This window comes from Bactrocera tryoni, chromosome 2, assembly GCF_016617805.1.
Source record: "Bactrocera tryoni isolate S06 chromosome 2, CSIRO_BtryS06_freeze2, whole genome shotgun sequence".
NCBI classification, from domain to species: domain Eukaryota; kingdom Metazoa; phylum Arthropoda; class Insecta; order Diptera; family Tephritidae; genus Bactrocera; species Bactrocera tryoni.
In genome coordinates, this window is record NC_052500.1 from 12,856,951 (window position 1) to 12,884,394 (window position 27,444).

Genomic DNA, 27,444 nt, shown 5'->3' on the forward strand with positions numbered 1-27,444 from the left:
ACTTGACGTATTTTACGTCGAGATCTTAAATTGAAGGCGTCCAAAATAATTTGTACGAGAACTGCAGCCGTTCGAACTTCCCATGTGGCTATAGGCTCTTGAAAAGTTCCAAGAAGATCTGACGTTTCCAAGAAAAATTTTGTTCAGTGAATAGGTCTATTTTTGGCCCAGTGGGTATGTAAAAAAGCAAAGTTGCCGCATTTGGGACGAAGATCAACCTGAACAAATTCAAGAGCTCTTCCAGAAAAAAAGAAGGGTATTTGGTGTGGTTGATGGGTAAGAGGAATCATCGGTCTTCAAAAATGATTTCGGTGAGAACGTAACTGTGAAGGGCGACTGATTGATTTATTGAAAGTAGACTTCAGTGAGCAGATCATTTCACGTTTTGAGCAGTCGATTTGGCGATCAAGGTCGTATGATATCACATCGGTAGACTTTTTCGAAAATTGGACTCAACGGACGGACCATCTCAGACGTAGTCGCGTCCAACATATTCTTAGTATTCTTAAAAAATATATGCCAAAGAATGTTCTTTCGAATGATAATAAACATTACATTTGAATTTTCTGTGTTTTTTCCTTAACAAAAGATAGAGAACCACGAAATGGATCGCCCTTTTATTTGATATCAATAGTTATAATTGTTATATTGCCTCAGATGAGTAATTTACTTACAATACCAATAAAAGTTTCTTTTGCATTCAGACGCAGGTAAACTCGTGATTAATGATTGCACGGAAAGTTTAAGCTTTGCAGCTTCAGCTATTCCACACTTGGTGCATATGATTGATTTTACTATTGAGTAAGGCTGGTATTCGCCATTTACTTCAACGAAATGGCGGAAATAATTTAAAATATTTAGTTACGATAATGTTAAATCAAACAGATCATAATATCCATTGAAGTAGATATATGTATGTATATTTGAAAAAAAAATTTTGTTCCCGAAAATACAACCGCCGCTTAAGAGACAGCAGTGCACTAAGAACATAGACTAATTTGTTAGAGTGCATCAAGTATAATCTTACAAAGCTTCGAATTATTTTCCACAATCTTTGAAAAAAACAGTGCCCACAAGCATTCTTAAAGCATTGAACTAAGTATAAACACATCCGCAGAGACACCAAGCAAATCAAATATGTAAAACTTTAGTTTTAATAGAGCGCATCGTTAGCAACAAAAAATTAACTCTAACGAGGTAATCTCGTATGCGCCTAACTAGAAGTTTGATGGAGAAATATTTGTAAGCGCAACAGCTTAAAGCTCAGCATCATACACAGAAGCAGTGGCCTTTCTTCATCATGCAGCACATCACACTTTCCAACACTGTTTGCCCATAAAAAAGCGTTTGTTTTAATATAATCACACTGTGGCAAAGACCCACGGCAAACTAATCTTTAAACTATTAAGGCAGGACTTAGTGTTGGCGGAGCGAAAGCGTAAAATTACAAAAGTTCCGAAATACTTGGATAAGTTTTCAATACTTCTAAAAAAAGTGCGGAAAATAATTGAAATAGCGATTTTATTCAAAGTATTGCGCTGTTTTTGAATTCATTAACATTTATTAAGGCAGTCACAGAGTGATCGGCGAAAGCCGACTTTTATTGACAATGCCTAAGTATGCCTGCCACAGAGTAAGAGGAACAGACATTCGGGTCTAAGTAAGTGGAGCGGATCCGGATTTTATCTGGCCAAGGATTGTCAATTCGGCACCATGCCTCGAAATTACTTCAACCGGAACAGAGTAAGAGAAACTTTCAACTATATGTAGTTACTTGATGAGAGTTAGCATTAGGGTTTTAGGGAACTGTTGCCTATAACCCTAATTGATATCGGTGCCCGGTATCGGTGAAGAATGTTTAACACATTTGAGGAGACAAGGACACTAAGCAATATGTAAGTAGATGCGGGTTTGAATTACAGCTGAAAGAAAAACTGTCTTAAACTCTATCAGAATATAATCCATCTGACGGTGGAATTTATGGTGATTTATAGGTAGGTATCAGGAAACACTACATTTATACCACATTTATTCCCACTATTATATAATACAAGGTGTGTTCCAAAGTAAACAGGACTTAAAACAAACAGAACAAATGATTTTTTCGGTAAAATCAGTTCATTTTATTCAAAACAGTCTCCTTCTGCTTCAATACAGCTTTTTGCACGGACCAAAAGCATGTCGAACGAGTGTTTTAGCTAGTTGGCCGGTATGGCCGCCAGTATGCCGGTGCAAGCCTTTTGAATGGCCTCTACGTCTGCATAACGCCTTCCTTTCATGGGAAAGTGCATTTTTCCGAAAAGGAAGAAGTCACACCGTGCTATATCAGGTGAATACGGGGAGTAATTAATAGTTAAAATGTGATTTTTGGTCAAATAATCGGTCACAAGCGTCGATCTATGAGACGGCACATTATCGTGCAACAAACGTCAACTTTCATTTTAGCGATATTCGGGTCGAACACGTCGAATATGACGCACCAAACGCTTCAACACTCCAAGGTAGAATACCGCATTAACGTTTCCATAAATTTCTATGATGATTTCGTCTGATTTTTGATGAACTCAGGCACAGTTTCGATGGAATTTCGTGATCACGGATTTTGATTGGCCCACAAGTTGATCGTCATTTATGTCCTCATTATGTCGTCAATTTAAAAAAAAAATGTATGGTTGGCTCTTTGTTCGAAGCTCACTTTCGCACCGATAACACAAACATACAGACACTTAAAACGCAATAACTTCACTTCCAATCGAAGAAATGTCACGAAATTCTCACTGAACAATCGATAGATACAGCGGATTCTAACGCACCGACATATAGATAGCGCCACCAGGGGGCGCTAGATTCAAAAAGTCCTATTTACTTTGGAACGCACCTTGTACATAGTAAACAAACCTCACTAATTCAACAAAATTATTCAACTCTTCGTCAAATGTGTTCTGAGTATAAAAGCATGACGCCAGTAAGGGTGATTCTTTATTGTTTTAATTTTTGTCCATGCTTTATCTTGGTTACATCACAACGTTGCTTGCTGTAGAAATTGCAGCGCGTCTGCAAACACACAATTTTATGCTTCATTTTGTGAGCAAGCCACTATTCTCAATGATGGCCAATGGACCTTAGAGCAACACACATACAATCTACAACATTCCCTTATCTACCGAATAAGGCTAAGCACATAGTGGTGCACCATGACGAGTCGTTAGCAGAGATCATCCACAGGCTACAGATCTGCTCAGAAATTAAAGAAAAAAGCTAAAGTTCTTCAACCGCAGTTCGGTTATTTAGAGGTGCCTGTTCTGACAACTCTTTGAGTAGACTATGTTATGCTATCCGTTCCCACAACAGTCAGGTCTACATAACCGGTTTGAAGCCGGATTTTTATCCGTCCAAGGATTGTCAACTTGGCAGTTCTCTACCGCTACAACAACAACACTATGCTATATTATACAAAAGATCTACAATTAGTTATATTGAAGTGAAGCGCAAGAACTCAATATCTGCAAACAACCTTCAGGTGAAGAGGTCAATTCATTAGCTTTTGATTTGCTCTCGTGGTTGCTGTGCTCATCACTTTACTGTGGCTCATCGCTTTACTATTTATTGTAGCCTTAGCTTAAGCGGAGCGCAAGTTTCCATGTCCGTCGCTGTGTTTTAAACTTTTTGCTCTAAATTGTGCAAATATTTGTTGAACAACGAAAGCAGCGCATATCAGCGGAATGCAGTTAACTCATTGGCCGTGTAGAATATCAGCGGAATAACGGCGTTTGCTCAGCGTGTACGTAAGTGGCGAAATTTTGGTTTTGATTTTTGAATAATATTAGGTTTTTGTTTTTAATTTGATTTCAAACTTATTATAAATTTAAATCTACTCTACTTTGATTGGATGATGTTAACTTAAGAGAGTATATAGTATTACTCTTGTTAAAAGTTTGCACTCACCTTGGAGAAATTATCAGAAATGAAAAAGAAAAGTAATTTAGTTTAATTGTTATCAAAAGAAGAACGCATATGCATATTTGTGAATTTTGAAAAAATATTTTTTTTAGCTTTACAAGTTTCCCTTTGAAGGTACCAGTCGAACGATCGTACGATAGTTATTCTTATTTTATGCCCTTGAACATTTTTTCAATTAAAAAGATTTTCAAAGTTTTGTGAAAGAGTTAACCACTGCATTTATACCTCATTGGTATTACATACCAATCCGACTCTCCTATATGTATTGTATTTTCCAGGGAAGTGAAAACACAACTCGCCAAAGTCACAGTCATTTATGTACATAATAAAACATAATTAACGGCAGAGTAAAGACAAAGCCATAAAAAAATTAAATTGCGCCACAACATTATTATTTCGCCATTTCTTTAGCTTCTTTGCACATTTTCATAAAAAATGCAGCGAAAACGGAAAAAAATTATAACAAGCGCCATAATGATAGCATCAGCGACACACCAGCCTCGTTGTTGCGATAAACGTTAGAAAAACGAGTAAGGACACTACTTGCATGGCGCGAGTACTCGCGCCGTAAGGCAATTTTCGCCTTATGGGCAACGGCGAAGCAAAGTCACGATTTAATTCAATTAATGGGTACATAATTATTGCATTTGTGGCTGCATAACGAAAAGTGGCAACACTGTATGGCTAGTAGTTAACTAGTAAGGGCGCTATTTACTTGAAATGGAGGAAAATTATTTCACTCTCCCAACGATACAATTAAAAATTAAGTGTTGAGATATTTATACCTCCCATGACTATATTTATTGCTTCTACAACTGGCATCCTGTGAAATTATCAACCTTGCCGCGTGGCTACCGATATGGCAATGACTAGTTGGAACCCCTACAACTAAGAAAAGTCTAAACTTATGAACGGCGAACAACTTACAAGACCTTTGGCGATCCCCTTTTAGCCAAAAGGAATAAGATAGCATAAACGGTATTCATTTCATCAAAATTTAGAGAGCAGCGAATCGAACAGCAAAGTTTAAATCAGGCAAATCGGTTATTGGGGGACGATATTGATTGAAAATTTGTCGAAAAACTCACGAGGAATCAACGAATTATGCGACGGTGCTTTATAGTGGTGCAAAAACCAAGAGTTTTCGGCCCATAATTCCGGCCACTTTTTGCAAATAGCTTCGCACAATTGACGCATATCCGTAACACTCAAATAGTATTACTTGTTGATAGTTTGGCCGGTCAGAAGGAATTCAGAGTGCACCACACTTCGATAAACGAAGAAAATTGTCAACATAGCTCCTATTTTTGACCAGCTCTGACGTGGTTTTTCGGCTTCGGGGCACCTCTGTCACGATATTCGGCCGATTGATCGTCTGTTTTCGGGTATTAAGCATAAATTGTTAACGCGACGCTGTTTTTTGATAAAATAGAATGATTTTGAAACAAATCGTGCTTTCACTTTTCTTAGGCCCAAATGACCTTACAAAATGGCTTTCACTGATCCTTCCGATATTCCAACGAGACCCAGTAAACCAGTAAGATCTCTGATTGTTAACTTCAGTTTTCAAGTATTCCTTTATTTTAATGACGTGTGATGTGGTCATCAATTGATGTTGATGCCCGTCCTGAACGTGGTTCGTCGTTAACTCGTTCCCTTCTCTCTTTAGATAATTTGTACCAATCAAAGACACGTGCTCGCGTCAAAAATTACCACCGAAGGCCTTTTTCAACATTCTGAATGTTTCCCCACCAGAAATTTGATTCCACACACAAGAGAACTTCTTTGTTGAATAATCACTCATCGTAAAAATCGCCGAATGCACTTTATTTACTTCAGAAAGACAAACGTATACAAATACTAATGATTATTTTGAGGTGACATTTGGCACAGACACTAACACTGACAGTCATGCCAACCTAGAAAAAATTATTTCAAAGAATGGGTTTTCTTGAGAATTTAAATTAAAAAGTTGAACTAATTTTTGCACATCGTAATAGGTATACTTATGCCTACAATTGCAATGGTAACAGCTGCTGATGGAAAGGGATTTTCTAATGCCCAAAGTGCCAGTACTTACACATATGACTGGTTCTCACCGCAGAGACAATTATTCAAATCTGCTGCTGCATTTTAATGGATCTATTTCCTATTTAATGGCGCGTGAATCATTTTGTAAGACAGTTTTCAACAAGGCATTGAAACAGTACCGACCACAGAGCTCATAGCGCTAAAATAAGTGCTGGACGAAAATCTTGAGAGTCTGACATACTAAAATTAAAATAAAGGTTAATTTTATTAACAAAAGGTATATCTAGATATTTTAAAAGATGCGATAAAGTTCATAAAAGTTTGAAATAAATGCAAAAATCACAAAAATAAGCATAATCTTGCCAGCCGACTGTTGCGCTTACCCAAGTTTTGGAGCAAGTTCTTCGTCTGCAGTTCACATAGATTACAGTCGATTGGACTTCGGAATGAAAATATGGAGCCATGTGTGATCCATTATAAGGCTTGCAAATTTCTGCTCCGAATAATAAACTCGTCGTAGTCTTTGGTCAAAAGTGAGCTCGCGTGGCACCCACTTTACACAAAGCTTTCTCATACCCAAATATTCGTAAATTATATATGGTATATAGCTTTAGTTGATAACTTTAGAATGCCTGCTATCTCGAACAACTTCCCTTTACAGTCACCCAAAACTTTATTTTAAGTTAATATTTTTTTTTTTCATTTAAGAGCCTGGAAAACAACAGCACCATGACTAGCTACGAAAATCTACCGCTATATTTAATGAATGTCAAAGTTTTTGTTAAAGTGGGACTCATCGACTCGAGTGGCTGGATCAAGCGATTCTTGTTTGGCTTAATATTAATAATATCATTTGTGGGGCAAATGATAAATGTGTTTAAGACATGGAGTGTCGATATTGGCGATACGAGTATGAATTTTTACTGTTTGTTGCTGATGACACATTGTTTAATTCGTTTCTCGATCGTGGTGAAGAAAGCCGACAAATTTGAGCGCTTCTTTCAATGCATCAAACAGTGGTACACTGATATCGAGGTAGGTCTTGGCAGACATACTTAAGTTAGAGCGTTATACTAATTCTAATTTCTGGCACATAAAAATAGCGTAAAGGCGATCCAAACATGGTCGGTACACTACAAGAAATCACTAGAAAAACTCAAAAGCTGAGTAAACTGACCATCTATCTAGCCGCTTTAGCAACAATAGCCGCATTCTGCTATCCATTATCATTTGACGAACGCAGTAAGCTACTTGACACCTAATTCTATTTTAGATTTCTCATTACTTTTATGTAATATGTTTTAAATTCGCTCTTCAAATTTTCTTTCAAAACTTCGTTCTCAAAGAACATATGATAACCGTGCAATATCCAGTCTTCGATGTCCTCCAAACACCATACTATGAACTCTTTTATCTCATGGAAGTTGTGTTGGTATTGCCGACCATTTTGGTTCTTTATCTCCCGTTTACGAATATTTTACTCATATCTCTTATGTTCGGCGAGCTGGCCTTAAAGGATTTGTGTGTGAAGCTAAGAAATATAGGCAGTGAGAATGAAGAAACCATGCTACAGGAGTTCAAGGAATGTATTGCGTATCACGGAAAGGTTGTCGAGTAAGTGAATCTTTACTTTACTTTATCCCTTCTTACTTAAGAATGTATTTCAATTTATTTTTTCCTTTTTTATAGCTTGTGTGATAATCTCGAAGATTTAATTTCAGTGGATGGATTCTTTCACGTTGCGCTCTTTGGTATGATCCTCTGCATGCTGCTTTTTGTCCTCTCAGTGGTAGGTGCTTATACAAGTAGAGTCTCAAAATCTAGTCCATGTTATCAAAAATATTTATTTAAACTCCTCGCCGTAATCGAACGGAAACGAGATTGTCTGTCTATCTCAATTTTCCTTGGCTTACGGAGTAGCAGTTAGATTTATGTGATAGTATTAAATGCTCGATAAAACAGTTGATAGTATATTATTTGGTTTTTTTTGCAACCAGGTACATAATCTCAGAATCATTCTAATTGTTTTCATGTTTGTCAGTTTCAATACTTATATGATTGGTATAACCTATTATTATGCGAACAATCTGGCAACTGAGGTAAGTGTGATTTCCAAGGCGTATGGGAAAAAATATTTTAATTTATTTTTATTTGCTTAATCCTAGAGTCTAGAAGTGGCCAATGCCATTTATGATACACCTTGGTATAGAGGAAATTCGGAAATGCGAACATGTGTCATTACTATGATCGCAAGATGTCAGAAACCCCTACAAGTTCTCAAAATTACTATTTTATTTATTATTTACTAATAAAAAAAGATTTACTTTCTTCCAGATGAAGGCCGGTGGTCTATATCCGATGACTATGGAGACTTTCCAAGCCATTTTACGTGTTTCATATTCATATTTTTCCTTACTACAAGGTCTTAATCAGTAATGAAACACTGGACTTTTTATTGCACTGTAGAACAAGAATTAAACTCTGCTTAAATAAACTTAATTTATAAAATATCAACTTGTAATATTAATTGGTTGTTTAGCAGAAGGTAGAAGATGCCATAGTAACAATATTATGAAAGAATTTAGTTGGACTAAAACTATGCGTCATATTCGAGATATCTATTGTGAAGAACAAGGCAATTTATACGCTTCGGTCAGCTTTTTGATAATTTTTTTTTAAACATATCGACAGTATATCGAACCGCTTTCTCTTTCCAACATGCATCAAGTTATCGCTTGTGTTGACAGACGAACAGATCGATATCCTGAAATCAATTCTTCTCCGTATGCTGACCATATTAATAGTCCTCAACCCTACTGGAATGCACACCGTTTACATGATTGCAACCGTGTTACTAAAAGTGCGAAAGTCGTTTCTACCCTTCACTGTTTTCCGTCAATTGCAAATATCAGACGTAGTCAGATTCATCTCCATGTTATATTTCCAACGAAACAAAGGTCTTCCTCTTCCTCCGCTTCAATCTGCGGGTACTACAGCAAATACTTTCATAGTTTCTGATACATGCACACAACGTGATCTCATTGATTCGCTGAACTTTACCGATGTCGCCGACTGTGGTATACAGTAACATACAGTCAGCGACAAAATCTTCCATTCGAAAACTCGTAACGCCGACTCTTCAGATATTTTCATTATCCTTTCGTCCTCAACTTATAACTGGACGGGAATGATGATGGAATGGGCAGAGCACACATCGATTCCAATCATCGGACATACCTTCGAACGACCATATCGGATCCATCGGCTCCCGCCGCCACTATCATTGATAACCTCATAATCCCAATTATTTTGAACTATACTATATAGCCGATCTCTCTTTTTATACTCTCGCAACAAAGTTGCTAAGGAGAGTATTATAGTTTTGTTCACATAACGGTTGTTTGTAAGTCCTAAAACTAAAAGAGTCAGATATAGGGTTATATATACCAAAGTGATCAGGGTGACGAGTAGAGTTGAAATCCGGATGTCTGTCTGTCCGTCCGTCCGTCCGTGCAAGCTGTAACTTGAGTAAAAATTGAGATATCATGATGAAACTTGGTACACGTATTTTTTGACTCCATAAGAAGGTTAAGTTCGAAAATGGGCAAAACCGGTCTACTGCCACGCCCACAAAATGGCGAAAACCGAAAACCTATAAAGTGTCATAACTAAGCCATAAATAAAGATATTAAAGTTAAATTTGGCACAAAGGATCGCATTAGAGAGGGGCATATTTGGACGTAATTCTTTGGAAAAGTGGGCGTGGCCCCGCCCCCTAATAAGTTTTTTGTACATATCTCGGAAACTACTATAGCTATGTCAACCAAACTCTATAGGGTCGTTTCCTTCAGGCATTTCCATATACGGTAAAAAACTGGAAGAAATCGGATAATAACCACGCCCACCTCCCATACAAAGGTTATGTTGGAAATCACTAAAAGTGCGTTAACCGACTAAAAAAAAAACGTCAAAAACACTAAATTTTACGGAAGAAATGGCAGAGGAAAGCTGCACCCAGGCTTTTTTTAAAAATTGAAAATGGGTGTGGCGTCGCCCACTTATGGACCAAAAAGCATATCTCAGGAACCAAAAACCATATCTCAGGAACTACTAGACCGATTTCAATGAAATTCGGTATATAATATTTTCTTAACACCCTGAAGACACGTACGAAATATGGGTGAAATCGGTTCACACCACGCCTACTTCCAATATAACGCTATTTTGAATTCCATCTGATGCCTTCTCTGTATAATATATACATTAGGAACCAATGATGATAGCGGAATAAAACTTTACACAAATACGGTATTTGAAAAATATGTAAATGACGGATAATGAAATCTCGATTATTACTTTATCATGCTAGAGTATAAAATGTTCGGTGACACTCGTACTTAGCCCTTCCTTACTTGTTAATATTAGAACCTTTAAGCCTCGAGCCACGAAATGCAAAAGTTTTAATATCATACTTCCAATTCGATATACGCAGAATGAACTGAATTGCTACAAGAGAGCTTTAGTAAAGTATGAAATTATTTTTGCGGGTAAAACATAATTCGTTCCATCATAATTATTTTTCCTCTTAAGTGATTTTCTACACGACAATAATCGCCTATATTTAAATTGTCAATTCAGAATCCTCGCTTTACTTTACCTTTAATATTTCTACCTCGCCTTCTTCCAGAAATTTTCGTAACATCTCAAAATTAAGTGTTGCGATATTTATACCTCCCATGACTATATTGATTGCTTCTACAACTGGCATCCTGTGAAATTATCAACCTTGCCGCGTGGCTACCGATATGGCAATGACTAGTTGGAACCCCTACAACTAAGAAAAGTCTAAACTTATGAACGGCGAACAACTTACAAGACCTTTAGCGATCCCCTTTTAGCCAAAAGGAATAAGATAGCATAAACGGTATTCATTTCGTCAGAATTTAGAGAGCAGCGAATCGAACAGCAAAGTTTAAATCAGGCAAATCGGTTATTGGAGGACGATATTGATTGAAAATTTGTCGAAAAACTCACGAGGAATCAACGAAGTATGCGAAGGTGCATTATCGTGGTGCAAAAACCAAGAGTTTTCGGCCCATAATTCCGGCCACTTTTTGCAAATAGCTTCGCACAATTGACACATATCCGTAACACTCAAATAGTATTACTTGTTGATAGTTTGGCCGGTCAGAAGGAATTCAGAGTGCACCACACTTCGATAAACGAAGAAAATTGTCAACATAGCTCTTATTTTTGACCAGCTCTGACGTGGTTTTTTCGGCTTCGGGGCACCTCTGTTACGATATTCGGCCGATTGATCGTCTGTTTTCGGGTATTAAGCATAAATTGTTAACGCGACGCTGTTTTTTGAGGCCCAAATGACCTTACAAAATGGCTTTTACTGATCCTTCCGATATTCCAACGAGACCCAGAAAACCAGTAAGATCTCTGATTGTTAATCGTCAGTTTTCAAGTATCAATTCCTTTATTTTGTTGACGTGTTGATCATCAGTTGATGTTGATGCCCGTCCAGAACGTGGTTCATCGTTAACGCGTTCCCTACTCTCTTTAGATAATTTGTTCCAATCAAAGACACGTGCTCGCGTCAAAAATTACTACCGAAGGCCTTTTTCAACATTCTGAATGTTTCCCCACCAGAAATTTGATTCCACACACAAGAGAACTTCTTTGTTGAATAATCACTCATCGTAAAAATCGCCGAATGCACTTTATTTACTTCAGAAAGACAAGCGTATACAAATACTAATGATTATTTTGAGGTGACATTTGGCACAGACACTAACACTGACAGTCATGCCAACCTAGAAAAAATTATTTCAAGGATAGGTTTTCTTGCGAATTTAAATTAAAAAGTTTTACTAATTTTTGCACATCGTAATAGGTATACTTATGCCTACAATTGCAATGGTAACAGCTGCTGATGGAAAGGGATTTTCTAATGCCCAAAGTGCCAGTACTTACACATATGACTGGTTCTCACCGCAGAGACAATTATTCAAATCTGCTGCTGCATTTTAATGGATCTATTTCCTATTTAATGGCGCGTGAATCATTTTGTAAGACAGTTTTCAACAAGGCATTGAAACAGTACCGACCACAGAGCTAAAATAAGTGCAGGACGAAAATCTTGGGAGTCTAACATACTAGAATTAAAATAAAGGTTAATTTTATTAACAAAATGTATATCTAGATATTTTAAGAGATGCGATAAAGTTCATAAAACTTTGAAGTAAATGTAATAATTAATAAAATTATGACTTCCTAATTGAAGAAGCAAGTGAACGAAACATGTTGACAATACTATAATAAGGGAGCAAAGAAAATATTTGGATTATAATATACAATAATTCCAAAAACAAATTTAACACAAGAAATAAATAAATTCCAAGAGAAATTGTAAAAGAAAATACAGACGCCATAACCTTGCCAGGCGACTGTTTCATTCATCCACGCTTTGGAGCGTCTACAGTCCACTCGGATAACTGTCGATTGGACTTCGGAGTGGAATTATGGAGCCATGTTTCATCCATTTTCACATATCGTCTGAAAAACTTGGGTTTATAGTACTTGAACATCTCCAAACACTGCTCCGGATCATCAAGTAGTCGTTGTTTTTGTGTCAAAAGTGAGCTCGCGTGGCACCCACTTTACACAGAGCTTTCTCATAACCAAATATTCGTAAATTATATATGGTATATAGGTTTAGTCGATATCTTCAGAGTACCTGTCATCTCGAACAATTTCACTTTACGGTCATCCAAAATAATTTTGTGAACTTTTTGAATGTTTTCGTCGGTAACGACCTCTTTCGGGCTTTATTTTAATTTAATATTTTTTTCATTTAAGAGCTTAAAAACAACATCACTATGAGTAGCTACGAAAATCTACCGTTATATGCAGTAAATGTTAAAGTTTTCGTTAAAGTGGGACTCATAGACTCAATCGGCTGGATGAAGCGATTCCTATTTTACTTAATATTAATAATATCATTTGTGGGGCAAATGATTAATGTGTTTAAGACATGGGGTGAGGATATTGGCGATACGAGTATGAATTTTTACTGTTTGTTGCTGGTGACACATTGTTTAATTCGTTTCTCGATCGTGGTGAAGAAAGCCGAAAAATTTGAGCGCTTCTTTCAATACATCAAACAGTGGTACACTGATATCGAGGTAGGTCTTGGCAGACATACTTAAGTTAGAGCGTTATACTTATTCTAATTTCTGGCACATAAAAATAGCGTAAAGGCGATCCAAAAATGGTCGGTATACTACAGGAAATCACTAGAAAAACTCAAAAGCAGAGTAAAGTGACCATCTATGTAGCCGCTATAGCAGCAATAGCCGCATTCTTCTATCCATTATCATTTGATGAACGAAGTAAGCTACATGGCAGACAATTCAATTTTACATTTCTTATTACTTTCTTTTATTATGTTTCAATTTCGCTCTTCAAATTTTCCTTCAAAATATCTTTCTCAAAGAACATATCATTGAAGTGCAATATCTATTCTTCGATGTCCTCCAAACACCATACTATGAACTCTTTTATCTCATGGAAGTTGTGTTTTTAACGCCGGCTATTTTGGTTCTTTATCTCCCGTTTACGAATATTTTACTCATATCTCTTATGTTCGGCGAGTTGGCCTTAAAGGATTTGTGTGTCAAGCTAAGAAATATAGGCAGTGAGAATGAAGAAACCATGCTACAGGACTTCAAGGAATGTATTGCGTATCACGGAAAGATTATCGAGTAAGCGAATCCACAAACTTTATCCCTTCTTACTTAAGTATATATTTCAATTTATTTTTCTTTTTTTTATAGCTTGTGTGATGATCTCGAAGATTTAATTTCTGTGGATGGATTCTTTCACGTTGCGCTCTTTGGTATGATCCTCTGCATGCTGCTTTTTGTCCTCTCAATGGTAGGTGCTTATACAAGTAGAGTCTCAAAATCCAGTCCATGTTATCAAAAATATTTATTTAAACTCCTTGCCGTAATCGCACGGAAAGTAATAGATTGTCTGTCTTTCTCAATTTGCCTTGGCTAACGGAATAGCAGTTAGATTTATGTGATAGTATTAAATACTCGATAAAACAGCTGCCAATATATCATTTTTTTTTTTGCAACCAGGTACATAATCTCCGACTCATTCTAATGGTTTTCTTATTTGTCAGTTTCAATATTTATATGATTGGTATTACCTATTTTTATGCGAACAATCTGGCAACTGAGGTAAGTTTGATTTTCAGTAGCAAACTCTCTTCGTACTTTCGTATGTTGTATTGGTAGAAATATATGAAAGTCTTTGCTGAATTCTAGAGCCTTGAAGTGGCCAACGCCGCCTACGACACACCTTGGTATAGAGGAAATTTGGAAATGCGTAAATGTGTCATTACTATGATCGCAAGATGTCAGAAACCTCTACAAGTACTTCAAATTGTTAAATTATTTACTGTTTACGTAGATGAAAACATTTACATTTGTCTTCCAGATGACGGCCGGTGGTCTATATCCGATGACTATGGAGACTTTCCAAGCCATATTACGTGTTTCATATTCATATTTTTCCCTACTACAAGGTCTTAATCAATAATGAGACTCTGTAATTTTTTATTGCACTGTAGAACAAGAATTAAACTATGCTCAAATAAACTTAATTTACAAAATATCAACTTGTAATATTGATTCGTTTTTGCGATGGTTCTTATGTAGCTTTGGCAGAAGATAGATGACGCCATCGTCAGATAATCAAGTTATAGTCCAATTTGTGCCTTATTCGAGATATCTATTGCCAAGCATTATGTTCGATCCACTTAGCTTTTTGATGATTTTTTTTTGTAACAAATCGACAATATATCGAACGGATCTGATACATGCACACAACGTGATCTTATTGATTCGCTGAACTTTATCGATGTCGCCGACTGTGGTATACAGTAACATACAGTCAGCGACATCGACAAAGTTTAGCCGATACTCAAAAAATCATAAATCTACCGCAAAATCTTCCATTTGAAAACTGGTAACGCCGACTCTTCAGATATTTATACTGAAATTTGGCACAAAGCATGGCATTAGGGAGGGGCATATTTGGACGTAATTTTTTTGGAAAAGTGGGCGTGGCCCACTGCTATAGCAATGTCAACCAAACTCTATAGAGTCGTTTCCTTCAGCCATTTCCATATACAGTTCAAAAATGGAAGAAATCGGATAATAACCACGCCCACCTCCCATACAAAGGTTATGTTGAAAATCACTAAAAGTGCGTTAACCGACTAACAAAAAACGTCAGAAACACTAAATTTCACGGAAAAAATGGCAGAGGAAAGCTGCATCCAGGCTTATTTTAAAAATTGAAAATGGGCGTGGCGTCGCCCACTTATGGACCAAAAACCATATCTCAGGAACTACTCTACCGATTTCAATGAAATTCATCCGATAAGACCGTAAATGCTACATTTCGCCAGGGTTCACCCCTTTGGTGGAATGGCCAGAGCACACATCGATTCCATGCCGTACCTTCGCCCGATCACATCCTGTGGATTCATGGACCTTGTCAATTCTTCGCGGCCGATCCATTGGCTCCCGCCGCTACTATCATTGCTAACCTCATAATCCCATTTATTTTGAACTATAATATATAGCCGATCTCTCTTCTTAATATTTCAGATAAATATCTCAAAAACTGAGAGACTAGTTCGCGTACATACAGATGGACAGTTATTTTATAGGGTCTGCGACGTGTACTTTCAGGTATTGCAAACTACTTAGCAAACTTAGTATACCCTATTCAGGGTATAATTAATTAGGAAAAGTCTCATATATTCTGTACAACTACATATATAATTGATGGTTAAATTAACTGTCACACAACCAGTATTTAACAGTCAGCAAAGCATCAGCAGCATTGGGAAGACAGGTATCAATTAGTGGAACAAATATGGTAACAGCTGCAGATGAAATTTGAATTTCTTATGACATAAGCGCGAATACATAGATGACTGGTTCCCATTGCAGAGAAGAATACACAAAGTCATGCTAATTTCCACGCGTCTTTCCTCTATTTAAAGGCCAAAAAATTCTTTTGTGAGACAGTTGACAACTAAGGGGTACAGTGTGATCCACAGAATCAGTAACGCTAACAGTGGTTAACCCTCAGTTTAGGTAAGTCAAAGTTTAATGGGAAACTTGGGCAAGACTTGTTCCATGACACAGTGTACGATATATAATTTTGTAAAGGGGACCGCAATAGTGAAGAGCACAAGTCATCTTATTATTTTTAAGAAGTGTATTTGGTCCCTCTCCTTGATATAAATACATATATCACAAACCTGTAAAGCTGTGTCAAGCTTGCTGAGGACAAATTATTTTGGTATCTCTTCAGATACAATGAAAATTGATGAAATCGGATAATAACCACGACCACTTCACGTAAAACAGAGCATAACTTATCAAACCAACTAGATGCCAAATATGTAGACATGACTGCCTATGGCTGCCACTTTACCGACAATATCAATAATGCAGTGAAATATAACAGTGATTTTTCAGCTAAAAGTGTGTGCTTATGTTAAAAAAGTGTAAAATAGGGTCAGCCTCCAGACACCTAATATAGAGATCTTCAAGCTACCGGTTGACCTTATAGCTGATATGTATGTAGGTATTTATATCGGTAAATCTATGAGTTATCTTAAACAAACTGTCAGAGCATCTTTTCCTACAAATAACATGTCTTCAAACCAAAAATTGAGGAAATCGAGTCAATTCTAGCCATATATAGCTAACTACCAAAACTGTGTTGAATCGGCTCACGAAGTTTTTTTCCATTTCATCTTTAAGAGACTGGAAATCATCAGCACCATGACCAACTACGAAAATCTACCGTTATATGCAGTAAATGTTAAAGTTTTCGTTAAAGTGGGACTCATCGACTCAACTGGCTATACGAAGGGACTTCTATTTTGCTTAATACCAATAATAACATATGTGGGGCAAATCATGCATATATTTAAGTCATGGAATGAGGACATTGGCGAGACGAGTATGAATCTTCACATATTGTTGCTTAAAACGCATTGTTTAGTTCGTTTATGGCTCATGGTGAAGAAACCCAAAGACTTTGAGCGATTCTTTCAATGTGTCGAGCAGTGGTATAGAGATATCGAGGTAGGTCTTGAAAGATATAAGTGAGTGCATTGTACTAATTATAATTTCTGCCAAAAGCGAAACGGCGATCCACAAATGGTCGATACACTACAGGAAATCACCAAACGAACTCAGCTGCTGAGCAAAATGACCGTCTATGTAGCCGCTGGAGGAACAATAGCCGCATTCTTCTATCCATTATCATTTGATGGACGCAGTAAGCTTTATGGCAGACAATTCAATTTTATATTTCTCATTATCTTCATTTGATATGTTTCAATTTCTCTTCAAATTGTCTATCGAACTCAAAGAACATATGATAACCGTGCAATATCCACTCTTCGATGTCCTCGAAACACCATTCTTCGAATTCTTTTTTCTACTGCAAATGATATGTTTAGTGCCGATCATTTTAGTTCTCACTCTACAATTTACGAATATTTTCCTCATATCCCTTATGTTCGGTGAACTGATCTTAAAGGATTTGTGTGTGAAACTAAGAAATATACGCAGTGAGAATGAGGAAACCATGCTACAGGAGTTCAAGGAATGCATTGGGTATCACAGAAAGGTTATCGAGTAAGATAGTACACAAGTTTATCCTTTCCTAGTTCACTAATTTAATTTTTATTTTTTTATAGTTTGTGTGATGATCTCCAAGATTTGCTTTCAATGGATAGCTTCTTTCACGTTGCGCTCTTTGGTATGATGCTCTGCTTGCTGCTATTCTTCCTTTCAATGGTAGGTACTTGTAACTGATTTTAAAACCCGTTGCATGTTAACTTGTAGAATTTTTCAATTTTTCCATTTTTATTTAGATACATGATCTCCGACTTATTCTAACGATACTGACGTTTGTCAGTTACACTACTTATATGCTTTTCACTACCTACTATTATGCGAACAATCTGGCAACTGAGGTAAGTTTGATTACCCGTGGTATGTTAGAAATATTTGAAAGCTTTTGCTTAATTTTAGAGCCTTGAAGTGGCCAACGCCGCCTATGACACACCTTGGTATAGAGGAAATTTGGAAATGCGTAAATGTGTCATTACTATGATCGCAAGATGTCAGAAACCTCTTCAAGTACTCAAAATTACTATTTTTTTTATTATTTCTAATTCCATGATATGTACTTTCTTCCAGATGAAGGCCGGTGGGCTATATCCGATGACTATGGAGACTTTCCAAGCCATTTTACGTGTTTCTTATTCATATTTTTCCCTACTACAAGGACTCAATCAACAATAACTCACAGATATGCTTTTTTCGTGCACTGTAGAATAAAAGTTAAGCCCTATTTAAATATACAATACTTAAATTATAATATAGAAAAATATATTGGATCTATTACACACACACATATTCGTAAGTTTTTTGTTTTAAGAAAAATTTTTTGAAAATATTCTGCATCGACCAGAACAAATGATAGTCCGTTGGGGCAAGCTCTGGGTTAGAAAAAGGAGAAGGAAAAACTTCGCAGACGCTGTTTTGCAAATAGATTTTAACCGTTATTGCAACATAACGCCGAGCGTTGTCATGAATCCGTAAGTTCCTAACGTTCTCCGGCAATCGCATGCTTTAATTTCGCCCAGTTTCAGATGCTCATAATACAGCAAGCCCTTCTGATCGCTTCAAATACAGAGACGTTGTGGATATTTAGCTTTATCTTTGATTTGGCTTATTGGCAAGGTTTCGCTTTTAATTTTTGCGTTAACGGTTATCGCAATGGATACATTTTCCATCACCAGTAACAATACAATGAAAGAACGATATCTTCTTACAACTTTAAGGCAGCACATGATAGAAAGTAATATCGTTTTTCTACAGGCCTTAGCTTCAGATCATATATTATTAAAGTTCCCTGCTTTTGAATGTTTCCGTGGCTGCTTTAAAACGTTTTGAAACCCTGTACATTCTTCGTTAGTTTTAGATGTTAAAAACGACATTTAAATGAGCTGAACTAACATGTTTCAAAAGTATTAAAGGTTGAATACTTTCTTCTTCCTTATTGACGTAGGTAGAATGGAGTCATGTGTTGAATACTTTCACCAGACGCATAATGAACTGCACTACTATAAGAGGGCTTTCTTAAAGCATGAAATCATTTTCAAAAACATCGTTCGTTCCTAATTAATTGCTTTTTCCCTCTACCTGTTATAGGGGTTTCTACACGACAATATACGTCTACATTTAAATTGTCAATTAAGAATCCACGCTTGACTCGAACTTTAAGCTGTTCACACAGACGTGGCTCTGCACTCAAGTATTATGCACTTCACAAAAAAAAACAATACCAAATGAGCAGTTGTTGTTATTCGCATTAATTATAGCTTATATCCATACAAACTTTACGACTCAAGTCCTTTGGAGTAAAATGCCGCCGCGTCTGTGAGAATGTTTCCTTAACGCACATTGAAAAATTAATTGCATATTGATTTCCCAAGTAGTTGTATACATGTACAGTTATATGCATGCTTTTGCCTTCTTTCCAGAGAAGATTATATTCAACTTAATGGCACATTAATCATTTTGTCAGAAAGTTGTCAACAAAGTGTTGAACAGTGCTGGCCACACCACCTACGAAATTTAAAAAGTCATTGTTGAATTAAGACACACGAGTGAGGCGATTCCAATAATTTTCTGGTTTGTTTTAAGAAGATTATTTTAATCTTACAGGTATCAGTTCATATCAACAAGAGAACTCAAATAAGAGGGATTCTGTTTAATTAATTTTTGACACCAAATGAGCTCAAACTAAGTTTGATATTCTCACCTAATTTTGTTCAGTTATCTTTCATAGTAACCGATATATTGGGTAGTCTTTTCGTATTTTGTCAATAGATGTCGTTGCAGTCGTATTTCTTCAGTGCTACCAATCACATTGTGTCATACCATATAGTGCTGGAAAGGTGAGATTTTAAGCTTCATTCCACTAAACAAAATTAAGTTCGGGAAGTTGAAAAAAAGTGACAGCTGTACAAAAATGAATGAAAATAATAAAGAAATTCGCTACATTTTGAAATTTTGAATAAAAAAGGGAAGAATGTTACGCAAGCCACCAATAAAATTTATGAAGTTTACGCAGACGATGGTGTATGAGTTCGAGTAGCCTCATTTACACCGAGATGAGTGGTATCCAACAAAAGCACGAAGCACTTTCAAGCAAATGGTTGCCTGCTGTTTTTGAAAAGCTAGATATGTTGCAATCATACTACTAGAAGCAGAACATAAACTCTAAGTGATACACAACTATTTATTTGCCAGATGTTTGTCAGGAAATCACGAAAGCCAACCATCGAAGACGGATCACTCTTCACCATTTCTAAGGCAATGCGAGCTCCCACACATCAATCCAAACAGCTGCATTATTCAGCACTTAAAACATCGATTTGATGAGTCACACACTGTATAATCCTGATTTCTTTTTACTCCCATACATAGAAAACAAGAGACAGTTCCTCTTTCAGAGATTCTCGTCTTCAACCTGCTGGTAATGGGAAATACCTAGAGCTCCTCCTTGATAGATTGACGTTAAAATATACATAGGAGAGTAAGAAGGCATCGGTTGCCTTATATAGGAGCTTTAGGGAAAACGAAGAAACTCTCACCAAAGGTTGTGTTTTGGCTCTATTAAACCGTAGTCAAGCCAATAATGTTCTTTGGGGTATTCGTCTGGTAGAGGGCCCTCAAAGAGGCTACACTTGCTAAAAAGCTTGTCTAAAGAGCGGATCTCACCTGCATCTTTAGTGCACCCTAACGCTAGCAATTAATGTCATTTTAAAAGTAACATCTGCAGACATTGTCAAGGGGTATTCTAAGCTGGGGAGAAGTGTATAGAACTTAATGGAGAATATATTGAAGAATAATGGTGATTATATTGAAGATCTGTCGTACTTAATAGCAGATTGAAAATCTCAGAATGTTTTTTGCTCGTGCCCTTATGAAGGCTCTGGTTGAAGTGCTATTAGCTTATTATAAATTTGTTGAAGCACTTAGTTTCAAAAAGCTCTGCCGAGAGTTGAGTGCACAGTGCCTCGCAAGGACAGCTACCCAACAATTCCATGCTAGTTTGAATCTCTCCGATGACATAACAACTTTCATTCAAAGACAACTATTTTCTCTGCTTCTTTAAACTGTTAAGCCGTTATGTTTCGTAAATACAATATTTTTTCTGCACGGGCGGCCCGAGATCATCCCTTGCCAAGCACCAGAGAACACCTACGCATTGCTCTCGTAGTCTTATTAACACACACGCAGATCACATATAATTATGCACATTATTGACTTCCTTGTTGAAGAACAACAATTGTTGGCGATCCGTATTAATTACAGCCGATACATATTTATCCTTTGACTTAAAATTTCGCCGCGCAATTGAGTGAATGCTCCTGGCTCACAACGTAGAGTCAATTATATACTTATTTTGTGTCGATTTATGTATTTATCGTTAATGAGTAAGCACATGCCTGCGTTCTCAGCGACATACTTGCAATACATCGCATCGTTTGGACGCATCGGTGTGCATATACTATATATACAATCTTTCTCTTTTGGATATTTTTCATATTCATTCATTATGCTTCAGTTAATGGCACTTAATGCAATTTCTCAGACCGCTCAAAGCAGAAATGGCTTCTCTGCTTGGGGCAGCAAGCAATCAATTGCAGAAATAATAGAAAGAAATTCTTAATCTCGGAAACCTGACTCAATTTACGAATATTATCGTTTTATGAAACTAATATAGTTAGCTTTTCAAAGATCTGCACAGCGTCCCAGCATTCAATTTGTCAAGACTTAGAGAGTGTGGAACTCCGGACGGCGGGGTATTTTCTCTAATTGTTTGAATATGGTGGTTAACGACTCACTTAAAGAACTCGAGGAACGAGCCTGTCGGGTGATAGCCTACGCTGACGATGTTGTTCATGCAGTTAAAGGAAAATTCCTAAATACCGTCTACAAACTAACCGAAGGCTACCTCAACGTGGTAACCAACTCGGCGAAGAGAAGCGGCTTAGTCGTCAACCCAAGTAAAACTAAAATGATTTTATTTCCTAGGACATATAAAATGACAAAAGTGCCTCCCTTTTGGGTACTCACGTTTTCAACCTATTGCTAAGGTGAGGTACCTAAGACTCATCCTTAATAGAAGGCATACCTGGAGTTCAAATATCGAGAAGAGAGTAAGAAGGCATCAGCTGCCTTTAGCGGAGCTATAGAGAAAAGGTGGGGACTCTGACCAAAAAACCAAAGGTTGTATTTTGGCTTTACTAAACCACTTCTATTCGGCCAGTTGGATGGCACGAGAATAATGATCTTTGGTGTAGCTCTAAAACAAGTGTATTACTAAAACGCTTGAGCGTGTCTAAAGAGCGGCTTTCATCTGCATCTCTGGTGCACTGTGGACTACACCAACGATAGAACTTAATGCTATTTTTAACGTACCACCCGTAGAAACAAGGACAAGTTGAAAGTCTTTGCTCTTTCAGCTGCATCCGTGAAAACTTGGGCCAAAGCACAGACGAAGGTTGTGTGGATGGAAAGGAGTCGCTGAAGAAAAGCTCCACTGAGTTTTTTGAAAGCTTGAATCACTATGCCACAGAATCCACTCGTGAAGAATTTTTCTCTGCTCACACACCCACCTACGATGGAAATGTGGATTAGGAGAATGCACTGAAGAAGAGGCGAAGTGAGCTTTTTCACGGATGGGTCGAAGCTAGATTGAAGTTTAAAGAGGGAGTTTTATGCAAAAAGTTCTTCGACAATCTTAGCTTTAGACTACCGGACCTCTGTAGTCATTTTCAGGCCGAATTGGCTGCTAACATATGGCTCCAATACTAGCTCTGAGCTCGCTGAATATGCGCTCAAAGCTAGTCAAGCAGTGTCTGTTCTCATTAGAAATAGACATAGATATCGTTTTCCTCCATTCTAAGCTGAGAAACAGCAGACCGAACGGAGTGCAATACATACTAGCCATGAAAAATATACCAATGTTATGTTATATCGATATCAAAGGCTATATTACTGAACTATACAAAAGTCAGAACACAAAAAGTATATTGCTAATTTGGAACTAATGGCCTCCACATAGACCTAATTGAAATATTACTTGCTAAAAATATGAAAAAATTGCAAGGCATTTTTCTACACTTAACCTAATTGTTGCAATTTACAGTTAAACGCAACAATTTAATGCAATTATCAGAGCTAACAAGTGGTGTGACCTTTCAGCACCTCAAAAATCCTCAACACCATACGCAATGCAATAAAAAGACAAGTCCGTGACGGCTCTTCATTCAGTATTTTTCATTGAATAACGGACTTGTAAAGCAACGCAAAAAAATGCAGAACTTTAAAAATTTACCTTATATCCAGTAAATGTGAAATTCTTTCTACAACTGGGGCTCATCGGACGATTCACCAGGGCTAAGCAAATATTCTTAGTTTTCGTGCCGGTGGCCACATATTTGGGACAAATTATAAATTTATATAAGACGTGGGGTGGCGACATTGGTGAGACGGGCATGAATTTGTATATGCTGGCGCATATAACACACTACCTCGTTCGATTCTTCATAGTGGTGCGGAACAATGAGCGGTTCGTGCGTTTCTTGCAATGCATCGATCGCTGGTATAACAATATTGAGGTGCGGCACAACAAATGTTGAACGAACTAAAAATAAGTTTTTTTATTTTTCAGATTTACTATACTCTTTCTTTCACTTCAAAACAGCTAAACAGTGATGTGGAGGCGGTTGCTCTCTTTCGCTTAATGCTCTGTATGCTGCTCTTCTTTCTCTCATTGTAGGTACTCTTAAGGCATAAGTAACATATGTATTTGGTAACTAAGCTTGAGGTTGAAACTGCAATTCAGATAGAGATTGCAATCGGTATTGAGACTGGGATTCGAATTGAGATTGAGAATGAAATTAAGACTAAGATTGAGAATGAAAGTGAGATTGATATTGAAATTAAGATTAAGATTGAGACTGAGATTGAAACTTTTTGATTAAGATTGATATTGATATTAAGATTGAGATTGAGATTGGATTGATATTGATATTGAGATTGAGAGTGAGACTGACATTGAGATTGAGAATGAAAGTGAGTGAGATTAATTGGATTGAAATTGAAACTGAGATTCAGATTGAGATTGAGATTGAGGTTGAGATTAAGATTGAACTGACTGATATTGAGATTGGGATTGACATTAAGACTAAGGTTCCGATTGAGATTGAGAATGAAAGTGAGACTGATACTGAGATTAAAATTGAGATTGAAATTGTGATTGAGATTTCAAATGAGGTTCAATTGGAGATTTAAGATTAAGATTGAGATTGAGATTGAGATTAAGATTGAGATTAAGATTAAGATTAAGATTGAGACTGAGACTGAGACTGAGACTGAAATTGAAATTGAGATCGATATTGAGATTAAGATTGAGATTGAGCTTAAAATTGAGATTGATATTAAGGTTGAGATAGAGATTGAGATTAAGATTAAGATTTGGTATTCTATTGAGTATGAGATTCAAATTGAAATTGATATTGAAATTGATGAGATTGAAATTGAGATTGAGTATAATATTGAGACACAGATTAAAAATCAAATTGATATTGAAATTGAAATAAGAATGAAAGTAAAAGTAAGGGAAGCAGCACTTCACATATTTTAAATATAAAATATCTTATGTATTTATATAGGTACATGATCTTCGACAGATATTGTCAGCTTTGACGTTTATCAGTTTCAACTTTTATGTCATCGGTAAACCTACTATTATGCCAATAATTTTTTGAACGATAACTATCTATTTTTGTATTTCATATCTACTTATATATTATATATACTTCAAACTATGCTTCTTTTAATACAGAGCTTAAAAGTTGATACACTGTGGTATGAGGGAAACCTGGAATTATGCAAATGTGTACAGATTATGATCGCCAGAAGCCAGAAGCCATAAGCCACTCTAGGTATGTTTTACAAACAACTAAATCACTTTAAAATGTGTTACAAATCTTGTGTAAACTTTTACTTTCTTCCATATTAAGTCCGGTGGACTCTATCCGATGACTTTGGAGAACTTTCAAGCTATTCTGCGTATATCGTACTCCGATTTTTCGATGCTGCAAGGCTTCAGTCAACAATAATTTAGAAAATTAAGAACTAAAGTATTGTAGAACTACAAACACAGCTTATAGCACTGTTCTTTGTGCTATTGTAGTATGAAATAGATCTTGCTTTTAATATGTTAAATCAATTGAAATCCTATTTGCAAACAAAAATAATACTTCAAACATAATTTGAATGATTTTATCTCAACTCAACTGAACAGCTATAGTTTGAACAATAACTGACTGTACGAAATTAACATAAATACAGAATATACTTGCATTCGGCACACGTTTGTTTTCTGCAATTGAATTGTTTCGTGAATAAAGTGCTGATTAAATTAATAACATTCCTTTTCGGTCGAAACAAATTCAATTTGCTATATTTCCGAAGAAAACCTGTATGGTATTTATTACCAACGGTACGTGCAGAATTTTTCAAAAACAGCATAAAAGTAACTGGAACAATAAATCAATGTGAATATGCAGTTATTTGTAATTAGTTTATGCAAATAAACGAAAATGCAATTTTAATGTGATTACTTCAGTTGTTGCGTATACGCAATGTTGCACTGCTGCTTGATTTGCTAAAATGAAATGAAGGCGTAATTGCACTTGGACAAATTTGCAAAAAACGAGGGAAAACGTTAACATCGTTATTAGGTTAATATTCTTTACAAATACTAAATATGCCTTATCAGAACTTGATTTTGATCCGTCAGTTTATATGGCAGCTATATGCTATAGTGATCTGATCTAAAAAATTTCTTCAGAGATTGCAGCTTTGCTTTAGAAAATAGCACATACCAAATTTTGCGAAGATATCTTGACAAATTGAAGTGTTTTACATACAAAGACTGGATTTTGTACGATCAGTTTGTATGGCAGCTATACTCAATAGTGATCCGAATGAAACAATTTCTTCAGAGATTGTACTCTTGCATTAAGTAAGAATACGTGCCAAATTCCGTGAAGATATATTGTCAAATTAAAACGTTTTTCATACAAAGACTGGATTTTGATTGGTCAGTTTGTATGGCAGCTATATACTATAGTGATCTGATCTAAACAATTTCTTCAGAGGTTACACCTTTGTTTTAGACAAGGACCCATGTCAAATGATATCTCGTCAAATTAAAAAGTTTTCCTTACAAGGACTTGATTCCGAACGTTCACTTTATAGGACAGCTATATGCTATTGGAGCCCGATATCAGCGGTTCTTATATATAAGGAAATTCTTGATGAAGAATGAATATGTCCGAAATTTCAGACCGATATCTCAAAACCTAAAGTACTAGTTGGTGTATACACCTCCTTACACGTGGCAAACTTAATATACCCTGTTTTGGGTATGGAAAACAATAAAAGTCATAGCAGCTAAGAATTAAAAAAATTTACAGAAAGTCAAAAATTATTTTACTACAAAAATGCATACATTTTCATAAATATATTTTGACTATTTAACATGGAAAAAAGTCGATTTGCGCAAATCAAATTTCGATACAAATATCTGACTGCCGGCAGAAAAACTCATACGCAACAACAAATCGACTTCCAGATATGGCCATGTACATATATTCATCTGTATAACTTATTGAGTGCAAGCAAACACCCACAAGCATGAATAAGTTGGCATGATTTTTATAAAGCACACATGTATGTTCCTACATTGATTCAACTATGTACGCACATATACATATATACATCTATTTTTTTTACGTTTATAAACATGCGTATAACTAAAATATGCCCATTAATGTCTGTCTGCCTGACAGTCACGTAAAATTTAATATATTTTCATTTTACAAAATATTTTCCGTCTGACGAATACCTGCACATCCCGACGCATGTCGTATGCTTGTATGAAATGTGAAAATATACATACATATATGCCAGCATGCATCTGCGTTAGCATGCAATTTCACCGTTTGCCTCGTGCTTGTCGTTATAGAAATACTCATTTTGCGAAAATTGGTTGGTGAATTTCCATGCTGTAGACATTTCCTGCCTAGACATATGAGAGCAAAAAAACAAAATTCGCAAACATATGCATATGTACATAAATAAAAATTTAACTGCAGTTATTGTCGAGCTCAACGCACACACATATTTGAATATATGAAATATTACAATGACTCGGCAGCAAAATAGTTTTTTATTACAAAAATAT

General features: G+C 36.3%; 2 protein-coding genes and 1 pseudogene across 7 annotated transcripts; all 3 read left to right on the forward strand.

Moving 5' to 3' along the window:
* The first annotated feature begins 6,167 nt into the window (after nucleotides 1-6,167).
* On the forward strand, nucleotides 6,168-14,674 carry LOC120769270 (odorant receptor Or2-like). 3 transcript variants are annotated; one of them, XM_040096179.1, is made up of 8 exons: nucleotides 12,093-12,172; nucleotides 12,859-13,184; nucleotides 13,253-13,391; nucleotides 13,496-13,763; nucleotides 13,836-13,935; nucleotides 14,145-14,246; nucleotides 14,334-14,441; nucleotides 14,506-14,674. In XM_040096179.1, exons 2-8 carry the CDS (start codon nucleotides 12,879-12,881, stop codon nucleotides 14,605-14,607), a joined length of 1,125 nt encoding a protein of 374 aa, XP_039952113.1. In that variant the 5' UTR covers nucleotides 12,093-12,172; nucleotides 12,859-12,878; the 3' UTR covers nucleotides 14,608-14,674. The 3 variants fall into 3 exon arrangements, with proteins under 3 accessions (XP_039952114.1, XP_039952112.1, XP_039952113.1); XM_040096178.1 differs by lacking the exons at nucleotides 12,093-12,172; nucleotides 12,859-13,184; nucleotides 13,253-13,391; ... (3 more) ...; nucleotides 14,334-14,441; nucleotides 14,506-14,674 and adding exons at nucleotides 6,721-7,026; nucleotides 7,095-7,233; nucleotides 7,338-7,605; ... (2 more) ...; nucleotides 8,157-8,264; nucleotides 8,326-8,427; XM_040096180.1 differs by lacking the exons at nucleotides 12,093-12,172; nucleotides 12,859-13,184; nucleotides 13,253-13,391; ... (1 more) ...; nucleotides 14,334-14,441; nucleotides 14,506-14,674 and adding exons at nucleotides 6,168-6,268; nucleotides 6,700-7,026; nucleotides 7,095-7,233; nucleotides 7,338-7,605 and having other exon boundaries at nucleotides 13,836-14,238.
* A 1,442-nt stretch (nucleotides 14,675-16,116) lies between these two features.
* Nucleotides 16,117-18,520, forward strand: LOC120769268 (odorant receptor Or2-like). 4 transcript variants are annotated; one of them, XM_040096175.1, is made up of 9 exons: nucleotides 16,117-16,178; nucleotides 16,399-16,670; nucleotides 16,854-17,180; nucleotides 17,238-17,376; nucleotides 17,471-17,738; nucleotides 17,801-17,900; nucleotides 17,978-18,079; nucleotides 18,138-18,245; nucleotides 18,306-18,520. In XM_040096175.1, the coding sequence occupies exons 2-9, from the start codon at nucleotides 16,665-16,667 to the stop codon at nucleotides 18,408-18,410; spliced, it is 1,155 nt and encodes a 384-aa protein (XP_039952109.1). In that variant the 5' UTR covers nucleotides 16,117-16,178; nucleotides 16,399-16,664; the 3' UTR covers nucleotides 18,411-18,520. The 4 variants fall into 4 exon arrangements, with proteins under 4 accessions (XP_039952109.1, XP_039952110.1, XP_039952111.1 ...); XM_040096176.1 differs by lacking the exon at nucleotides 16,399-16,670 and having other exon boundaries at nucleotides 16,123-16,178; XM_040096177.1 differs by lacking the exon at nucleotides 16,117-16,178 and having other exon boundaries at nucleotides 16,194-16,674.
* A 4,981-nt stretch (nucleotides 18,521-23,501) lies between these two features.
* Nucleotides 23,502-25,298, forward strand: LOC120769708 (annotated as a pseudogene).
* Nucleotides 25,299-27,444: the final 2,146 nt, after the last annotated feature.